Source organism: Oryzias latipes, chromosome 8 (genome assembly GCF_053564925.1).
Source record: "Oryzias latipes strain Hd-rR chromosome 8, Olatipes_Hd-rR_3.1".
Taxonomy (NCBI): domain Eukaryota; kingdom Metazoa; phylum Chordata; class Actinopteri; order Beloniformes; family Adrianichthyidae; genus Oryzias; species Oryzias latipes.
Genome location: NC_136244.1, coordinates 16,832,979 through 16,851,805, shown reverse-complemented (window position 1 = coordinate 16,851,805; position 18,827 = coordinate 16,832,979). Strand labels below are relative to the sequence as shown.

General features: G+C 38.1%; 1 protein-coding gene across 1 annotated transcript in view; it reads left to right on the top strand.

Annotated features, from left to right (window-relative positions):
* The window catches only part of coro7 (coronin 7), an 83,720-nt gene that overhangs the window by 10,035 nt on the left and 54,858 nt on the right, over positions 1-18,827 (top strand). The window contains exons 8-9 of the mRNA XM_011478177.4: positions 16,392-16,475; positions 17,593-17,675. Of these exons, the coding sequence (XP_011476479.1) occupies positions 16,392-16,475; positions 17,593-17,675 (167 nt within the window). The remainder of the gene's footprint in view (positions 1-16,391; positions 16,476-17,592; positions 17,676-18,827) is intronic.

The following is an 18,827-nucleotide window of genomic DNA, read 5'->3' as shown; positions in this document are numbered from 1 at the left end:
TAACTGTACATTTATATTTGGTACATTTGGTATGATAAATACACATGTCCTTGACCATTCTTGCCGTTTGCTATGAGTTCATCTTTTTTCCACGCTGTATGTAATAAACATGTTGACAGTAACCCTGAAAGTTCACCGCTGGCCACTCCGGGTGACTCATCACGTATTGATTTATGAATGTGTTGCTCTCTACTCTCCACTTCCCACGGTACCCATCCCACACTAATCTGCTGTGAACTCCACCACTCACACCACTTTTTTTTATTTTTTTTTAATGCAGATCTCTCACCAATGACCCACCAGATCTGAGCTTATAGGGCTGCATCTGAACCTGCAGCAATGAGGAAGTGGAGTGGTTGGGCATTAGTTTGTTAAGGGAAGATGAAGGAGGGGCACAGAGGGTGCCATGAGAGGCTGCTTTTCTCGAGAGCAAATATTCTCACACATTTCAGTGGCAGACCTCCCAGGGTGCTTTAATTACTGGGATGCTCAGCCTGCCTCATGGCCTCTCTGGTTTGTAAATATGAGGAATCCTGCAAAAACACTACATGCCACAGTGGAATGAATATCCCATGGCAGAAATAGCTGGAAGGCATCTCAACTGGTACAGCAGGGAAACGGAGCACTTTTATGTGCCTTATGGGGTTGTGCACGTTTTGACTCTTGCATCTACAGTAAAGGTGCAACCAGGAGTTCCTGATACGGTTAGAAAACGTTTAATAGCATGTTATGATAAAATCTGAGGTGCAGAGAGCTTTCGAATGAAAGGTGATTACCAACAAAATGTAGACTATATTTATTTCACATGTACGGGTTTGTTACATCTTTTGACAAATGACCATCTTTGACGCTTTAACTTCATTAAACAAGCATGTATGTATGGTCGCCATAGTTTCATTTAAGGTTGAGAAAAAAAAAAAAGAATTCCAAAAAGGCTTTATGTCAGGGTCAACAGTTATGAATTAAAGACGCACTCCGGTCATGTTTTGAGCTATTTTTAAGTTTTCCCAGTGGTCATTTAGTTATAACTATGCTGTTTTTAGCCTAAAATAAAGAGTGGCAGTAGTTCATTAGAAATGGAGTTGTGGGCGGGATGGTTGCAACCCCACTTTTCCTCTTAATTTTCTTCATTTATGTCCTCCATCATCAGAAAAATGGCAAAAGAACATGTTAAAAACACAATTTTGATCAGAGTGGGTCTTTAACATTAAAGCAGCTTTTTATTAGCAATCACATTGGAAGTGGATGTATTTCTGTCAATAAAACTGCTTCTCTTTATACTTTTAAAATGGGGACTAAGGACAATGACATCAACAAGTAGAGCTATAAAATGAGGTCAACCCAACTGTGTTTGAAGATGTACCATCTGCCTCCACTTGGTTGTGTTGTACGGATTTATAGGATCTTGACATTATTAGGTGGATTACAATGTCATTTGATATATAGTATAAACTAAAAAACATGTTAAGATCTTGTTCCAGATTTTTAGCAGTGCTGAAATAAAATGCATGCAGTAGTGGCAGTTGTTTTTATGAAAATAGGGTTTATTGCACCAAAGTAGGTATTGCAACCTCAAGTAGCTTGTAGAGAAAAGACACAAAGATACGTCCATTCTTGCACTTTACTGCATCTTAAGTCAACGACTGATCAGCCAAATTTTTCTTAAAACGCAGCACCTCCTGTACAAGACGTAGACGTCTTTCTGACTAGTATGAGAACAATCCGCATTGAAACAGGCAGAGCGCCACTTACGTGTGTTCTGACAATTTTCTTACTCTTTATCAACAAATGGAGTTTTCTGGATGAAGGTAGCTCTTCATATTTGCATTTTCTTCCCCTTTTTCCTGGGCAATCGAAAAAAGAAATTTTAATTTAAAACTTTAAGCTGCCACTTCTTGGAAAGCAAACAAAAAGTTGAACTTTTGTTTTGTCTTCACCATGTTAAAATATTGCTGCAGCCTATTTTGAATGAACTAGGACATGCTCAAAATATAAATGCAAATGTTTCTGTCCCTGCAGCACACAGACACGCTAACATAACCTTTACCAAGAATATAGCCTTTTAATAGGGAGTGAATGTATACTTGATCAGCATGTTTTTGCAGGACTTTTATCTTTCTTTTTCCTTTCCTTGTGATATTTTTGAGCCTAAATTGTTGTTAAAGTTCCCAAAAAAACTCATTATAATCAATATCAAACTGTCTATGATTCATGTGTTAACAAAAATAAATACTTTAGGGTGCTGGGCCACTAGCAAACTTGGCCACTTTTTAGTCTTCAAACTTTCTTAGTGTTCTCTTTTTGCCTTTTCCTCCATCTGTCTAATGAATGCCTTGGGCCTTGTTGCCACGGAGAGCATCAAGCTGTGCAAATGCAGTGACCCGTCTGTACTCCCGAGCCCAGCACATGACTTTTACACCCCAAACCTCGCTGAGCAGAGCCACAGATCAAAGTTATTAAAGGGCTGTGTTGGCATTTGGTTTGGTGCTCTTTGCCTTTCTTCCCCTCTCGTTCCCTGTAATGCACAAGGTCCAGCTTCAAGAGGCTTTGGTTTAGAGGCCTCCGAGTGGGCAAAGCCTCGCCCCGACAGCTTCAGATGTGCAGCTGTCTCTGTTGCCTGACAACATCCCTCAACTCTTCTCAGCACCCCGTTTTTTGAGGGCTGCTTCACAGCAAGCAGGGGGTGAATCCTTAACATCTTTACGTTTTAAAGTCCCACTTAGGTCATCTTTTGAGCTCTGTCAAAAGCATTCCCAGTGGTCATTTAATTATAATGATGCTGTTTTTAACTAAAAGAAAAAAGAAAAAAAACCTGTGTCATTTCCTGGTCTAGGACATACTTTCTGCAGAGTGGCAGCATATCATTAGAAATTCGCCTCTGAGTCGTGGGTGGGACTGTTGGCGCGGAGCAACCCCGGTCCCCAATTCCCGTCACACATCTGTTAACATGCTCTCCTGCTAGCTTGCAGCCTCTCACAGCCCAAACCTAACATTACCGGTGCAACAACTGGAGCAATTTTGGACTATCCAGCTTACAGTTTTGAGCCAGATGCTCCCTCGGCCATGATAAACAAAGATGTGTATGGATCTACTCGTCTACAAGTGGAAGCATTGGAACGGAGCGGAGCAGGGAGCTTGTGGCCCGCCCATTGTACTTTCTACATAACAACTACAGTATTTTTTTCCGAACAGCATTTTTTCATCTGCTCCTGATTCACAAGGATTTAAATAAAGCATACTCAGAATTGTTATTTTGAGCCTAATTTTCTTTATAAATGTCCTTCATCATGACAAAAATGCCACAAGAGCACTGTAAAACTCAGAAAACACTATTTTTATCAAAGTGGGTCTTTAACACCACAAATCTGATTATTACACAGCATTGCATTTGTGGTTTGGAAAACCTAAAACATCTTAGTTTATTGCATTTTCTACTCTTTATATTTGATCTCTCTCCTAGATCTAATGGGAAAGGCCACTCTAGCCAAAATAAACAAATGGGGTCAAAGAACTGCTCAATTATCTAATTTTGAGGCTTATTTAGTCAAACATATTGCACTTCTTCGGGTTGTAGAAGAACAAAAGCTCGCTTTGTTTCCCTTTTTCAGCAAAAGATTCTATAAAATAAATGTTTGAACAATTGCTGGATCCCCAGTTTGGCATGCTATTGTGACAAAGGACCTTAAAAATTTGTAGACGAAGATAAAATCACAGTTTTTTCCCTTGTCCGAGTATAAAATGCACATGCTTTAAGAATGGTAAAGTGGTGAATCATCAAGTTCTAAACTTAACCTTAACTGTGTTTTTTTCTTTGCTATTCTTGGTCGCACACTCCCTGGCCTAACATCCCTTAGGCCTCCACCCTGACTGCTCAGACTCTGCACTCAAACTGCCCTGTAGGAAGCTGCTCCTAATGGGACACGTGCCGTTTTGCGGGCATCTGAGTCTCCTTTTTTCCTCCCCCCCCTCGCGTCTTTGGAACCATGTACCGTATATTTGCTGAGTGTGCGGTTCTGTAAGTGTGCTTGTGTGCGAGTTTACCATATGTGTTTTAAATTACAGTGCTGAAAATACCCCTCATAGTTTTTGACCACTATCAGCCGGAGAGCTGTCGATCTGCAGTCCCTGGAAAAGCAGAGAGACTGGAAAAAAGGAATAGATTGCTGGACTCTGGGCCAGATTCCTCTTTTTCAGCTGGAGCTTGTGCTGCTCAGGGTGAAATTAGAGAGGACCACTGGCGGGAATGGGTTTGGACTTGATGAGGTAGAGCCAAGCAAAAGCATGGTGGTTTTAGCTCTGTACCATCTTTCAAACCATGACAGAAATTACAGCCTCAGCCCCCTGGTAGGTGTGTGTCTCCAGTCTCAATCATCCTAAACTACATTTGTATCTTTATCCCTAAATATATCTTTGAAATAATCTGTTTTTTGGGGGAGTTGGGAATGTTAATACTCAGGTTTCTCTTTACAGGGAGAATTAAACAGCTAGCAGGGATGGGGAGCTGGGATTTTGTATGGACTCTGGCACAAAGCACAATGAAAGTCTTTGCTGCAGAACAGTTCTGTTTGTACTACAGATTCCAACCCATAGAACAGACAGGAAGGAGAAACATTCAGAAAGATGAGATACGTTTTATTTTGATGCCCTTGTCCTTCTCTGGAAACAGAAAAGGAGACAAAACAAAAAGATAGATTTCTGGCTTGGAAATATGATTTTCTTTTCTATATACTTGACTGATTTTGGTGAGTTTTATATAGCAGACGTGAGGCAGAATGACAAATCTACATTCTAGTCTACATGTACATCTTTGTTTCCTCGTCCAAACTGGCATTTGGCTCAGAACTGTACAGCTGGATAGCTCCAATATTGCTCACCATTTTGTTGCACCGCTAATGTTAGGTTGAGGGGCTGTAAGCTAGCAGGAGAAAGTGTAAACTGATGGGTGAGGGGAAGTGGGGTGGGAGATGCACCACGCTAACGATCCCACCCACAACTCAGAGGCAATTTCTGATGAACTTCTGCCGCTCTGCAGAAACTATGTCCAAGAAAATGACACCGTTTTTTTCAATTTTGGATAAAAAATGCATAATTATAATTAAAAGACCACTGGGGGACACTCTTAGAATAGATCAAAAGATGATTGGAGTGGATTTTTAATGATGAGGTTTTAAAAGTTTTCTTGGTGACATTTAGAATATTGTCATGTTATCCATTTAAGCTTTTAGATTTATAGAAGAAAACTATTTCAAAAATGGACATCATATTTTTCTTTCCCCAGTTTCAAAAATGCTCAGCATTCTGCAGTATAAGCAAATAATTCCTCCACACTCGAGCTCTGCCCTTGCCCAACAATGAAATAATGATACTTCCCGCAAAATGAGACTTGTTTGGATCTCGCAGAATGTTTTCTACGGACACCGCAAAGATACACAAAGTCGACGCTCAGAAATGGGAAACGAAAGTCTGACATTTCTCCAAGAATCTGTCAAAAGCTCCGTCAGCACTCTAGCCTCACAAACTGCATCGTTTCACTGACAGCAGAGCCAAAAACTTTTTGTCTTGATAGCTAACAGCGAGTAAGTTTTATTGAGGAAAGAAAGCTGCTTACAGGCATTTAGTGGGGTGTCTCTCCTGAAATGGTAAACACTACCATTTTTTTTTACTGCTGAATGCGTGTGCAGCGTCTGTTTTTCTTACAAAAAGTAAACAGAAAGAGTGTAGTTTAACTCATAGGTGAACATAACACTCATTTTCCATGTGTTAAAAAATTAGTTTTTACTTTCGTTATAACAGCTACAAGAGATCATTTGGACTAATCTTATCTTTAGGTTTTGACCTTGTTCCAAGATGATAGGAATTGCTTTGACCAAAGCATAGCCAGATGTTGCAGTGTCGGTTACGCTGCATCAAAATACATACATTCGGGGATTGTCGTTCACCTTCCTCAGATCAGTTTTCCCGAGTTGTTGCTTCAAAAATAAGCGCACATGTGTTTTCTTGTGTCTCTTCCTGCCCTGTGGTTTGCCTTTTTTTTTTCTTTTTTTTTTATTGTGAATGCTCACCATCTTTCCCAGTCACTAACTTACCCAGGACGTCATGCCGTATATTTCCCCATCAGATCCTGCTGGGTTCAGGACCTGGTAATAGCCCGTGGTTAACTCAGCCCAGATGTTGCACCCCTCTTGTTTTTCCCCTGGCCTTTCTCTCTTTCCATCTCACCTCCTTGCTTAACTGGCCGCCTACTGCCACTCACAGTTTTAGAGAAGCTGGCAAAACTGGAAACGGGCTATTCTTTTAATAAGGTGACAGGAGTTTACTGTGGGCATGCAGCGAAACAGTGGCTTGTTCACTTTTTATGACTCTGCAATGTGCAGGTTTTTTTTATAAGAAGTTTGCAAAAGGGGTGGCGTGATGTTGAAATAGCATTTGTGTGTGGGTATAAACAGGAATGGCTTTATGAAAGCTGGTGACACAGCTGAATGGGATTTGAAAGAAGAGATTTCAAATTTGAAGGAGTTACGGTAGTTTAGCCAATCAACAGGCTGCTTTGTGTTTACTCAAGGGATGCTGTGGATTTTCTTTTTTTCCCCTTTGAGGAAAGAAGCAACATTTGATGCCAGCTGGCAACAGTACAGCTTTTTTTGGGTTTCAAGTGTGTGTTTTTCATGAGCAGAGGCCTCATTACTGAGCAGGCTGCTGTGGGACTCTTTAGTCCTCGTGCTCACATGTGGATCACACCTGGAGTCAAAAAACCCAAACCTCTCATGCTGGTGCATCTTCAGCGAAGAGCCACCACATCAGTGTCTTCAGCTCCCAGCCAGATGTTGTCTAAATGTGCTTTGATTTGAGGGATGAGAAACAGACTGCAGATGCTGAGATAAAAGATTCTGCATTAAAAGTACAATTACTACTTAGCAAATCAGATGAGTTCATATGGAAGCCATTTGTTTCTTGAGCTTTATCCTAATTTATGTAAGTAAAAAAATAAAACACAAGTAGATTTTAGAGTGCACAAAGCAGTATATATTTAGCTTCTAAAAGACTTTTATTTGCCTCTGACCACTTAAAAGGTCTTTTTTATAAACAGCAGTTGGGCTTTAACCACCCACTGATGTCTTTTGCTTTATTCTGTTCTTTAAATTTAAATCTAAATCTATGGTAGTTAAGGGCAGTCACTGCTATTCTCTGTGTTATGTTTATTATTCGTGACATTCCTTGTAAATTCTCAAAGGTTACTTATACATACCAGCAAGTTGTTATTTTTTCCATGTTTTTAACTGTTAAGATTCAAAAATATTGTTCAACATTTTAATATTATTTCTCAGTTTATATTACCAGTTTGGTGTTGGTAGATATACATAACAAATATTAAAAAAAAACAAAAAAAAAAAACATATGCACGTGTTTTGTGATGTTGAAATCACAAGATAGTTAATTAATAACCAGTTTGGAAGGTAATTTTGTAGTTAAAGATAATAAACCCTTTTAAAGAAGCACAAAACCAAAAACAAAAGTTGTATTTTTGCAGATTCAGAAAAATTGAAACCATAGATTTTAATGGCATAAAGTATAAACATGGCTTTTATTTAATTTTTATGCATGAAATAAGTCCAATTCCCCCATTAAGTATTAGATATTTAGTACTAGTTCTGAACAAGTGAAGGAAAAATACATTCAGTACGTCTCTTTGGACAATTTAGCAACAGTTCTTCCTCATCAGAGCTCCACAGGTGAGGCCTCCATGTTTTGGTTGAGAATAGACACAGGTGTGCATACCTGGATTGATACTGCTTTTTTCACAGTGGCAACACACTCACACAGACACACTCACACACAATAACTGAAGCAAGAACTGTTGAGCACACATGTCCTGGCCAGAAATCTGTTTCACACATGGCTGTAAGATGATATATTGTGTATTGTTCTCCAACAAAATCCGACCTAGATAATGTTTTATTAATTGAGCCTCTCAAGAAAAATGTTTCTGCTGTAATTTGTGGTTGCATGCAAGTCCTAAATAGAAACCATTTTACTCTGAGCCTAACATGAGAATGTGGGGAAAAATGTAAGGACTGCGATAGCTGGGAATTGTCAGTTTCAGCGTTAGGTAATGCGTAAAGGGAAAATGTTTGTTGGCATAATCTAGATAAGGTGATTTCCTGCTTTCAGTCAACAACCTGTCTTGTTGTTTCACGCATTTTAAACCAGGGAACATTTTTTTTCTGGGTATAAAAATAACACACTTACCGTTTGAAACCTGTTTGTTTGCTTGTCAAAATTGCGTTTTTCAGTTAAGCCAAATCCCCACAGGTGCTGCAGTAAACACTTGTTATTCTACAAAATCTTTTTTTTTAGATGTATTTATTCTTGGAACGGTTCTTGAAATGTTTTTAAATTCATACAGGAAACTTTGAAATATATTGAGTACAACAAAAAATATTACTTGAAAGTAAAACCACTTAGTAGCTTTCAGTATTTACACAGGCCAGAGGAGTCCATGATTGCACATTTACAGCACCTGCACACACAACTGTCCCTGTTCACAACTTGGCTTTCTATACAAATGTGTGAGGGTGCTTTGAAGATGTGAAGCCCCTGTGATGTGGTTTCCAGGGAGGGGGTTAAATCAGCCGACTGAATCCACTGCTGCTATGTAAGGCCAATAAATGACAGCAGGCTCTGAACGGGCAGCAGGAATGGAGGGCCTTTGTGTAAAGTTGAGTGGCATTGCCATGATTAGCTGTATGTTTTGTGCTCCGGCTTTTCTTCATTGGATCCCTTCACACAATATCCATTCCAGTCTTTTGTTTTTTGTTTTTAGAAAGCAGGTCTGGCGTGCAGATGCTCATCAGCGCAGGGTGTCAGGGTTTCTTATGGTTGTCGGTGCAGCATCATCCTTTCCTCTGTCATTAGGGCTCTATCCTTCCCTGCTCTCATTTAAAGGACTCAGCCACTAAGTGCATCTTTAGAATATTCATTGCTTCAGCATCAACCACAGTAACCATCAAAAAACCCCGGAGAACATCCGATATGTATTTGAGATTCATCTCAGGCCATCCAAAGCTTATTTTGGACTAAAAGCCAGATATGGGTATTCCAGTGGTCTTGGTAACCATATTTGTTTTCCATTCTAACTCAGTTTCAGGGTTTCATTCAACATCAACCACCATGAACCCTAGAAGGAGTTTTCCTCTCAAAGGGAAACTGTCAGGAGGCAAAGTGCCAATGGTGCCAGTCGTCTGTGCAACTGGGCCCAACATGTTATCCTTAAAGTCTCAAAAGACCACAACCCAAAGCTGCATGATTGGCTCGTTAAATCCTTGGCGGTGACTGCATGACCCAATTAGCACCATGGCTCAGTAACCAGATTTGGTACCACTTTATTGCCGTGCTTCACCTAAAACAGCAGTTGAAAAGATTTTTTATTCCAAGTTCCTTAAAGTCAGTGGCCAGGTGTGAATTATATACTCACAACCTGCTGGAATGTTTTTGATATAGTGTTTTAAAGATAGTTTTATAAATAAAAATGTAGATTTTACAAAGTTACAAGACTTAAAAGCTCAATGGATGATTGGGATAACATTTTATCGAGGCATAGTGGTAAAACAGAGTTTAGTAAAGCTGATAAAACATGACGCCTGCTTTTGAAAACTGACAAAAGTGAGGCATCATGCAGTGCTTAGATTGAAAAGTTTTCCACATTGCGTTTCTAGTTCAGAGTTTGCTATGACCCCATCTTTTTATTTGCCTCTGTCCCCCTTTTCTATTTTTCCTTTCTTCCAAAGGAGCAAATGGATTCTTGGGGTCAGTGTTTTTCCAGAACTTTACAGCACAGGATGACGTCTTAGTGGCGGTCAGGCTAGATGGTCGTGATCAGTCTTGCACAAAGTCTGCACAGAAGCTGCAAACTGATTTTGACTGAAACCTGCAACTCAATATGGAAATAATATGATGAAAACAATAAAAGTTTGAAAAACTAGAAGAACAGTCACAGGGTTTTTTGGACAAGTTGAAAAGAATAGACTTCACTTTCTTTGTTCCTTGTTTAATGTGTTAACTTTGTCAAAATCTCAGTTTTTATATTAATTTCAAATTGATTTTCAAATACATAATAGTTCTGTTTTATTCTCTAACAAGTTTAATCTGAATAAAAGGATGAAAAAACAGCTTAAATCTTAGAGAGGACAAGGATTAGATGATGATATTTAATGTTCATTTATGCATTTCAAATCTGAATTACCTTAAGAGAAACTGTATGTATATGTATCATGTGTTTGTAATATATTATATATTATTTATCAGATGTGCATGACAACAAAAAAAGTTTAAAGCCTTATTTTTTTAAGGCGGCTGTCATATTTCAGGAGAATCACATCTTGGACTTTTTCTTTTGCTGCAACAGCTGTTCATTCAGATTTACCTCGCTGTCATTACTTCAGATTACGCTCCGTCCGCTTTCTGTTACCTTTCAGTTGTTTTTTGGTGTGCACTGCATAAGTAATTAAAAAAAAAAAACAATGTGGCTTCTGGACCTCTTGAAATCAAGCAACTTAATCTGGTTTTCATTAACAGAGAAAAATTGGCAGTACAGTCAAGCAGAGGAAGTGAAATCATAAAGTTTTCTGCTCTTTGCTTCCACTTCCTTGCCTGCTGTTCTCTTCAAACTCTATCCCTGTCTGCCTTTCCACAGAGGTTTAATTGAGATTGGCACATCCAGACTTCAGACAAATCGAGTTGAACCCAGTAATTTATGAAAAGATTCATTAGCCACGGAGGATATCCTATAGGAGGACTTTCTGTGTATTTTGAAAAGAAATTCAGCCATGATTATTAATTAAAGAAGAGGAAATGAAAGAAAAAAAGACTTTTAATGCATCCCAGTAGAGAGAAAATTTAAGAGGAAAACACAGATGAAGAAGTGAACAGCTGCAGCTGGAGATTTGCATTCCCTTTATTCCCTTAGTGTTGCATTTTCCAGCTAAATCGCTTATGAAGACCATATTTAATGTCTACAACTGAAAAAAAAGGGCCACAATTTAGAAGACATTTCTGAGAAAGCATAAATTAAATTGAGCGTTTCAGAGAAACAGCGTGTAAGTAGCACATTATTTGACTCAGAAGCATCAAACACCGAATGAAGTTGTGAAAAGTGTTTTTTGGTGGACACAGCACCCTGTTAAACGGATCGACTGAACGGTGAGAAGACTGACAGAGACTGAGGTTGTGATAGTTCCCATATGTGCGCAGGGACACCTGATATTCATCCTGGTGGGTGAGTCAACATTCTCAGAGAGTGACACAGATGTGCGAACCGTCTGTTCAAGTTCAGGAGTAAAAAAGACCGACAGACGGAGATGGACTGATACTTATTTGTTTATATTGGGAGAAGAAATTGAATAGACCTATAAAAACCATAATTGGGTAGACTGCAAACTGGCACCATCTCTGTTCACACGAGAATCTATAGTGTTTTAACTTACAATAAATCCTCTTTGGTGTCATTTTTTAAAAGTTCATTTGCATTATCCATTAAGACTAAAGCTTACTCTTGATCTTTTCCAGTATTCCCACTTTATCTGTAGTACCCAGTTAATCACTTTTATCAGCTGACAGTCTGAAAAATACTTTCTCACATCACTGAAGCCGACACCTGCATTGGTAATATTCTTTCCAAGATGCAATGATGTCATTTTCTCCACTTCCTTTAGCCTTCGATGAAAGCTGGTTAGATCAGCAGGTGCAGCTGGTTCACCCCACACCTCCTCTGCATACTTGGTCATAAACAATTTCCTCTCTTCTGCTTGTCTGTTTTATCCCTTCGTCTTGGATTTTGGATCTCTACTTAGCTGCTTAGAAAAGCATTCTTTTCCCCACTCCATCCTCCTTCTCTCCTTTCATTTGAATGCACATCATAATCAATTTTTGCGTGTTGGTAAGCTTTAGCTGTGGTGAGGGGGGCTCTAGATGAGTGGGATTTGAGTTATGTTCCTGACTGTAAGACAGGGCATTTTTTCAGTATTTCTACGCACATACAATACACAGGGGCTACAATGATACCAGATGTTCCTTTTTCTGTTGGTCCTGAATGACAGCTGTAGTAGCTATTTCTTGGCTTTGCTTCCTTAAACCAAAATCCGATTGAGTGTTAGCAAAGCATCTAACCTAATCTTTACTGCAGCATCCAAGTGTTAATTGCATCTTTGTGGCAATGTTCAAAAATGGATGTGAGATTGGAAATAAAAAGCAGTTTGTGTGTTTTAAGTTTTTTTGCCTTTGTGGACAATATGACTGCTATATTGGTTTTCTTTCTTCTATAGATTGTTTTAAGACGTGAACTAATGGATTCAGTGAGCTTTAAGATTGACTCTATATACTCTAAATGGAATGCAAAAATATGTTTCAACTAAAGTCTCATCTAAAGTTTTCTAAAATCTTTTTAAAAATAATTTAACCTAATATAATCTAATTTATTATTATATAATATAAAAGCTATTTATAGAGTTGTCATACTTTGTCTGGAAACATTTTTACCAACATTTCTTTTACCTTTTGGATTATGATTCATGCCATATGGAAAATCCAAAATGTACTTTTTTTATTTTTTTTTATTTTATGTTATACATCACATGTGCCAAACTCGGGGGCCAACTGTGGCCCGTCATGTAATTTTATGTGGCCCGCAAGAGCATAAAAGTTTTTGATTTCTTAATATAACATTTTTCTTTAGTTGATAACATATTATGTGTAGCTGCTTTATTATTATTATTCAATGTTTGCAGGTCTAACGTGTGTATGCATAGAAATTGTTGTCATCAAACCATCAGTTGGATGGAAGGCTGTGTGCAGCCTTTTTTTGTTAAATGTTAGACGTGTAATACATGTTCTTTGTAGTTCAGTTTTAGATTATTTTCTTTTTTCACACTTTGATCGTGGGTTTTAATAAGCGTACAAAATGTTAAAGGATTCATGCTAGAGTATCAAGCAAATGTATGTTTTTTATCCAACTGTAATTGTCACTTTAAAACTTTATAATAAATAAATGAGTTTTTTAACATTAAGGAGTAGTTACATGTATTTTTCATTGCATTTAGTTAAATGTATAAGTTATATCTGGCCCTTTGAGGACAACCACTATGCTGATATGGCCCTCAGTGAAAATTAGTTTGACACCCCTATTATACATGAATGAGAAAATACATGAACAAGCATGATTAATTCATTGCAGGAAAAAAATTAAGTCACATACTGTATAAAGTTTTGGGGCTCTTGTAATAAAAACTGGTCAAGATGTGTTTAGTGGAACCACACGATACATTCAACTCAATACAGAATCTTTATTGAGTTTATTGTCACAGATGTATCTACCTTAGATGGAATAGGATAAATGTGTCTTTCTGTTACAAATTTTTTTGGGAAAAAACTGTTGTACAACGTCTGAAAGGTGAAAAAAAGTCGTCCGACGGCTATGAAAACTGTAAACTGTGATATATAGGGTTGGATTAGTGTTACTGACAGGTGATTTGTGAAAAGATGAAGACATCACCGATGCAGACAAAAATTGAAAATCTTCTCGTGGGAGGTCTGTCATTGAAATAACACTGTAACAACCATCAACATCTCCTGGGAGGTCTGTTTTTTTTTTTTAAATCATGGCACAACGTGACAACAGCAGTTTTTTAAAGATGCAACAAAAGACAGTTTTTTTATTTCTCTTTAAAATTCCTACATTTTTGGGTTGTTTTTTTTAAACTGTAAATGTGTTGAAATGCTAAATCTGCTCTAAATTATCTTAAACATAACAACACTTCACTTCCATGGAGCAGAAGTTACACCTGTAGCTCCATGTGTGGATATTTTTTATTGCCTTTTGCCTTTTTTAATGCCATTATAAATGTCTTTTTATTGATAAGTGCCGCTCTGCAATGCATTAGCATGACTGATTGTTGGGGGTGCTGGTGTAGAGCTATTCTGTTTATCCTTATGTGTTATAAATATTGCTGGAATCTTTTGCTGTTCATCTGGAATTTGAGTCAGACTCCACGCAAGGCTCCAAAAAGCTGTAACACTATAACATTCTGTGCTGAAATCATTTAAAGCTTGGTATGAATACCAGAATCTGCCGGATTTCCTTTATAGGAAAAAGACAGGGTCGTCGCCGATGACAACCGAACAACACTTCTTTTCTGTAACACTGAATTTATTTTAGACTTTTGCTGATCAGGTTGTTTTTTTTCCTGAGATTCCTCTTGCAAGGCCTTATCAGGGCAAATGAGCTGAACTACCTGCATGACATACATGTTTGGTAAAAGGAGAATCATTTTCTGTAGTTGTAACAGATGTGTTTATTCAATCCAGGACTTAACATCAACTATGTCAATGTTTTGATCCAAAAGAAGTGTTTAAGACCAATGATGGTTGAATTTTTTTTCTAAATCCTCCTAGGGGATATAGCCCCAGAAAACATCTGTTTATATCACAGGTGGTATGTGTTAGAAGTGCTGTGGACCGAGATGTATCATCCCTGGGAGAGGTGCAGCGGTGGAAGTGCACATTTGATGTTGCCGCATGCTAATGCTGTGGAGTAATCTCAAATTTCTCCATAGATAACAAAAATAAATTATGGTTGAATGGAGATGGCCCAAGAGTGCACGTTCTTAGGATTTATATGACTTTTCTTTTTTTTTATCGACCTGAACTTTCCCTGAAGGAGTCTCAGCTTAAGCTTTTTGATTAAAAGAGTATTAAAAGATTGTAGAAATAAACTTGTACTTGAGATGCAAGATTAATGTGCAAAGCATAAAATAAATGCATGAAAAGACCAGATCTCACCTTGCAGATATGCAGAGTCCCTTTTAAACAGTATTCCATGTTTATCCATGTCTTTCCACACATTGGCTTCAGAAACAGATTTAACAAGTGTCCAGAGAACTTAAACAGTTAGGCCTATGTTACCTTTTAACATGTATCTTCAGAGGAGCAACATGTCAGTTTAATTTCCCCCTATTTGTCACCTGTGACTAGTAAACCAGAAGCACTAGAACGAGGCACTCCAAAGGCTCTAGAAACCAAAATCCAGAAAAGTGCTTCTTCCCATTCTCGAGCATCCAGGAGTCTTTCTTGGTGTGGTGGCCATATAAAAAGATAACGGTAATTTATGAAGACATGGTAGGGATGAAAGGCTTACTGCTACTGTTTCATGGAAATTTTCATGCTAACCCACAAGCTTTGTGAGGAAAACAAAACATCCTAGAAAAAAGAAGAAGAAAAAAAGACGTAGAGCTCTTTTTTTTTCCCCCCAAGTTGACAGTTTCCTGAGTTACTTATGAGTGTGGTATGCTTTGGGCAAATACCACAGAAATACAGTAAAACTGCTGTATAAAAATACAGTAAAACTGTTGTATTTGAGGCTGGAGGGAAACCCCCTTTAGGGGCCACATCTTCAGCAATTAGACATACAGCTTTAAAATATGATTAGCTGCCATATAATCAGCCTATTTCCATATAAAAAAAGATAACCGTAACAAGTTTCAGAGTTCAAACCAGCCCGCGCATCAACTTTGAGTCAAAAGTATCTCACTATAATTAAGAGTTGCTAAGGAGTAATTTACTTTTTTCAATCCAAGTTTGTGGTTAATTGTGCTTAATAGCTCCAAATCGTTAAAACTATTAATGATGAAATGCCCTAAATCCTCAAAGTTACAGCTTTTATTTTGAAACTCTTGAATTCCTGTTCATAGTTTTTTCTTTTTTCTTTCAAGGCATAAATAATTGATTTATGTAGGATGGCCTGTTATTGATTCATTTCTAAATACAAATACTTTAAAAAGGCATATTTTATTTTGTCACACTAAAATGAAGAGCATTAATTTTTTATTCCAAAGCTATAATAAATAGAAGATTTGTTTTTGTTTGCTAGTTCATAGTCATGTCAGTGTTGAACACAATCTTAACAGATCTCAGATAGTTGTGTGGCCCTCATTGACGTTGCTTTCTGCATAAACATTGCTTTTTTTGTGACAGCCCCTCCACCTGTTGAACCAAGTTCGGCTTTGCTATTGTGACACATATTCGTCATGGAAACAGTGAAAGAAAAGTGTGAGCCTCATAAGCACATGCTCACGCATCGCTGCGGTTTCTTTAGCTCCACTTATCGTAGAAGTCACCTTGTCTGTTACATCAACAAAAACAACCTTTTAATGGGCCAAACCCTATTCTGTTCTCCGACAGGAAGGCACCAAAGAACTCTGCCTGCACTGCCTTCTCTTTCTCTGCCTAGAGGGATTCATTCATTAGTTTCAAAGTGATGTGATGTTATCCTGAAGTTGTCATTTTTGCCCCTCTTTGTGTCTGCATACTGTCTAATTGACGTTCTTTTATTATTTGTCTCCTAGAGTTCCAAGAGCCTTCAAAGCAACAAGGATTCTCGCATCCTGTGGGCCAAGGATGACCTTTTAGTGACCACTGGCTTTGATATGGTGAGAAACTTTTAGGACTTGGAAGTAAAAAACCCAGATTCAACGATTGACTTAAACAGTTTAGAAAACAGTACCTTTTGATTTTTGAAATTATAAGCATATAACTTAGTATATTTACAAATTTAGGTCTGGACAATTATTATAAATTAATTAAAGGTTATAGTATTTTTCCTCTTTAGGCAATTTTTTTTCAGGTGCGTCTTTGTGTAAGTGCAACAATTATTTTAAAAACATTTTCTAAAATCTTATCAATTTAACAAAGCAAGCACTTGCCACATTTTTTGGAATACAGTCCATTTTAGCCGCTAAATCATTCCCTTTGTTAGTTCAAAATATACATAATTATACATCATTTAAAGTCTTTGATATAGTCCATATTCCATCAACCCCTTTAAATGTTTTCATGATTCAGTCACATTGGCTTTTTTTGTAGGTATCTTTCAACAAAATAATCATGAGACAATTTTTTGTCTTTAAATTGAAACACATTTTAATATTTACACAAAATGTTATTCCTAAACAGAATATTGTCTACATAAAGTCTAAAAAAGATTGTGATGCTGCTCTAGTACCTTTATTGTTCTCTTTTAAACCTCTTGAGACCTGACGTCCACAGACGAGGACATCACATTGTGAGTTTTATTACCACTGATTATCCGGGGCCTGTGACTGAGAAAAAAAAAAGGCCATATCAAACAAGAGCTTGGGTCTCAAGAGGTTAAAGATGCTAAAGTAAAAGTTACTTATTGGATGTGCAATGTCGCTTTTAGTGTTTGATCTGTTTAACTAATAACATAACAGGGATTGTGTTTCCTAAAAAAATTAAATTAAGTAAGCAAGGATTTATTTTTTAACTCCTTAATCCACCTTAAATGAGGTGCACTAAGGGCAACGGGTTCTTTAAATCTTGTTCAAATGCTTTTTATTGTTTGGCTTTGTGTCATTTAGAATCTTTAGAGCTCAAATGGTTTTGCAGTTCAGAAAAGGTTTGATTTTTTGGTCTTTTAGTCTTTGGTGCCGATCACCCTTATAGATTTTAAAAACAAACAAACCACAACTGTGTTTGTACTTTTGGAAAGTAATTCTCAGGCCCAAACATGTTTTGCTTTTTGCATAGATGCGTAGTCGTGAGGTGAGGCTTTGGGACAGCAGGAAGCTGAGCTCCTCTATCAGTTCTGCGTCACTCGGCACCTCCAGTGGGTGAGTACTGCATCAGCTGGTAACCTTGCTCTCCACACCAGGGGAACAGTCATAACACCAAATGTATAGCGCTTTGATGGCCATCTGTCAGTGGGAGCTCATGTGTCACAGCACAAAGCGTAATCTGAGGTATCAAACAGACAGTATGTGCATGCATGATGAGCTTCCACACTTTGTTGATAATAACCTCCCAGATTTCCGACACCGTCCCTTCACATTCCTGTTATTTCCCGGGTCAGAGCTACACACGCTGTGAAAGCATGTGCACGGGAGTCCATAGCTGCTGCAGCCTGCACACTGATTCCTCTCCCCTCAGCTCAGCACAGGCCATTACTCCAGTCACTGCGTTTATTTTTCCAAACGCGGCTGCTGATGACCAGAGGGTAGCAGGAGCGTGGCTGAGCTCCAGAGAGGAGAGGTATGGAAGGATGGAGGAGAAACGCAAATGGAGGGGGCGGGAGGGAAGATTCCTTTGTCAGATTCAGCTTGTGCATTTTTGCTGCTATTATAAACAGGTCAGCGGGCCAAGCTCTTCCAAACTAAGGCCGACCGGGCCTTTTTCAGGCCAAGCCGTGTTCTCCTGTGAGTTGAGGAAATTTGTTATGATTGTCACTATCAAAAACAAGGAAAGAAAAGCTGCACGCATTTGCATCTAAAGCTTAAAACTGTTTTATTAACCTCAGACTTCAAAATGAAAACAAGATCTGAGAGACGTTTTTACTGTTTTACAAGAAGTCTCGGATCAGACAAAGCAAGGCCTTAATTAGGAAATTCTTCCTGCTTTGCTGCTCATCTCCTGCAAACCTCATGGTTTGTTTTCATTCAAACACTTGTTCATGTGGATACATTTTTGTGTTTTTCTAGTTTTCACATCTTTCTGTTGCTTGCTAATAAAGCATCCTTTTGTAGTTTCAAGTGTGGACAAATTCTTTGTGTGTGTCCGATAAATCCACTAAGGACAGTTTGAGGTGGTTCATTTTGCTGGAGTGTTGGTCTGTGTTTACTCAGAGAGTGTTGAAGTGATGATTTCTTGAAGAGGCGAACAAACAAAGGAGTTCTGCTTCACCGTCCCCATCTTGATACAGTATTTCCTTCTACTGCCTGGTTCGCTTTTCAAGTAGTTTATTCCACATCTTTATAAATCTATTTGTC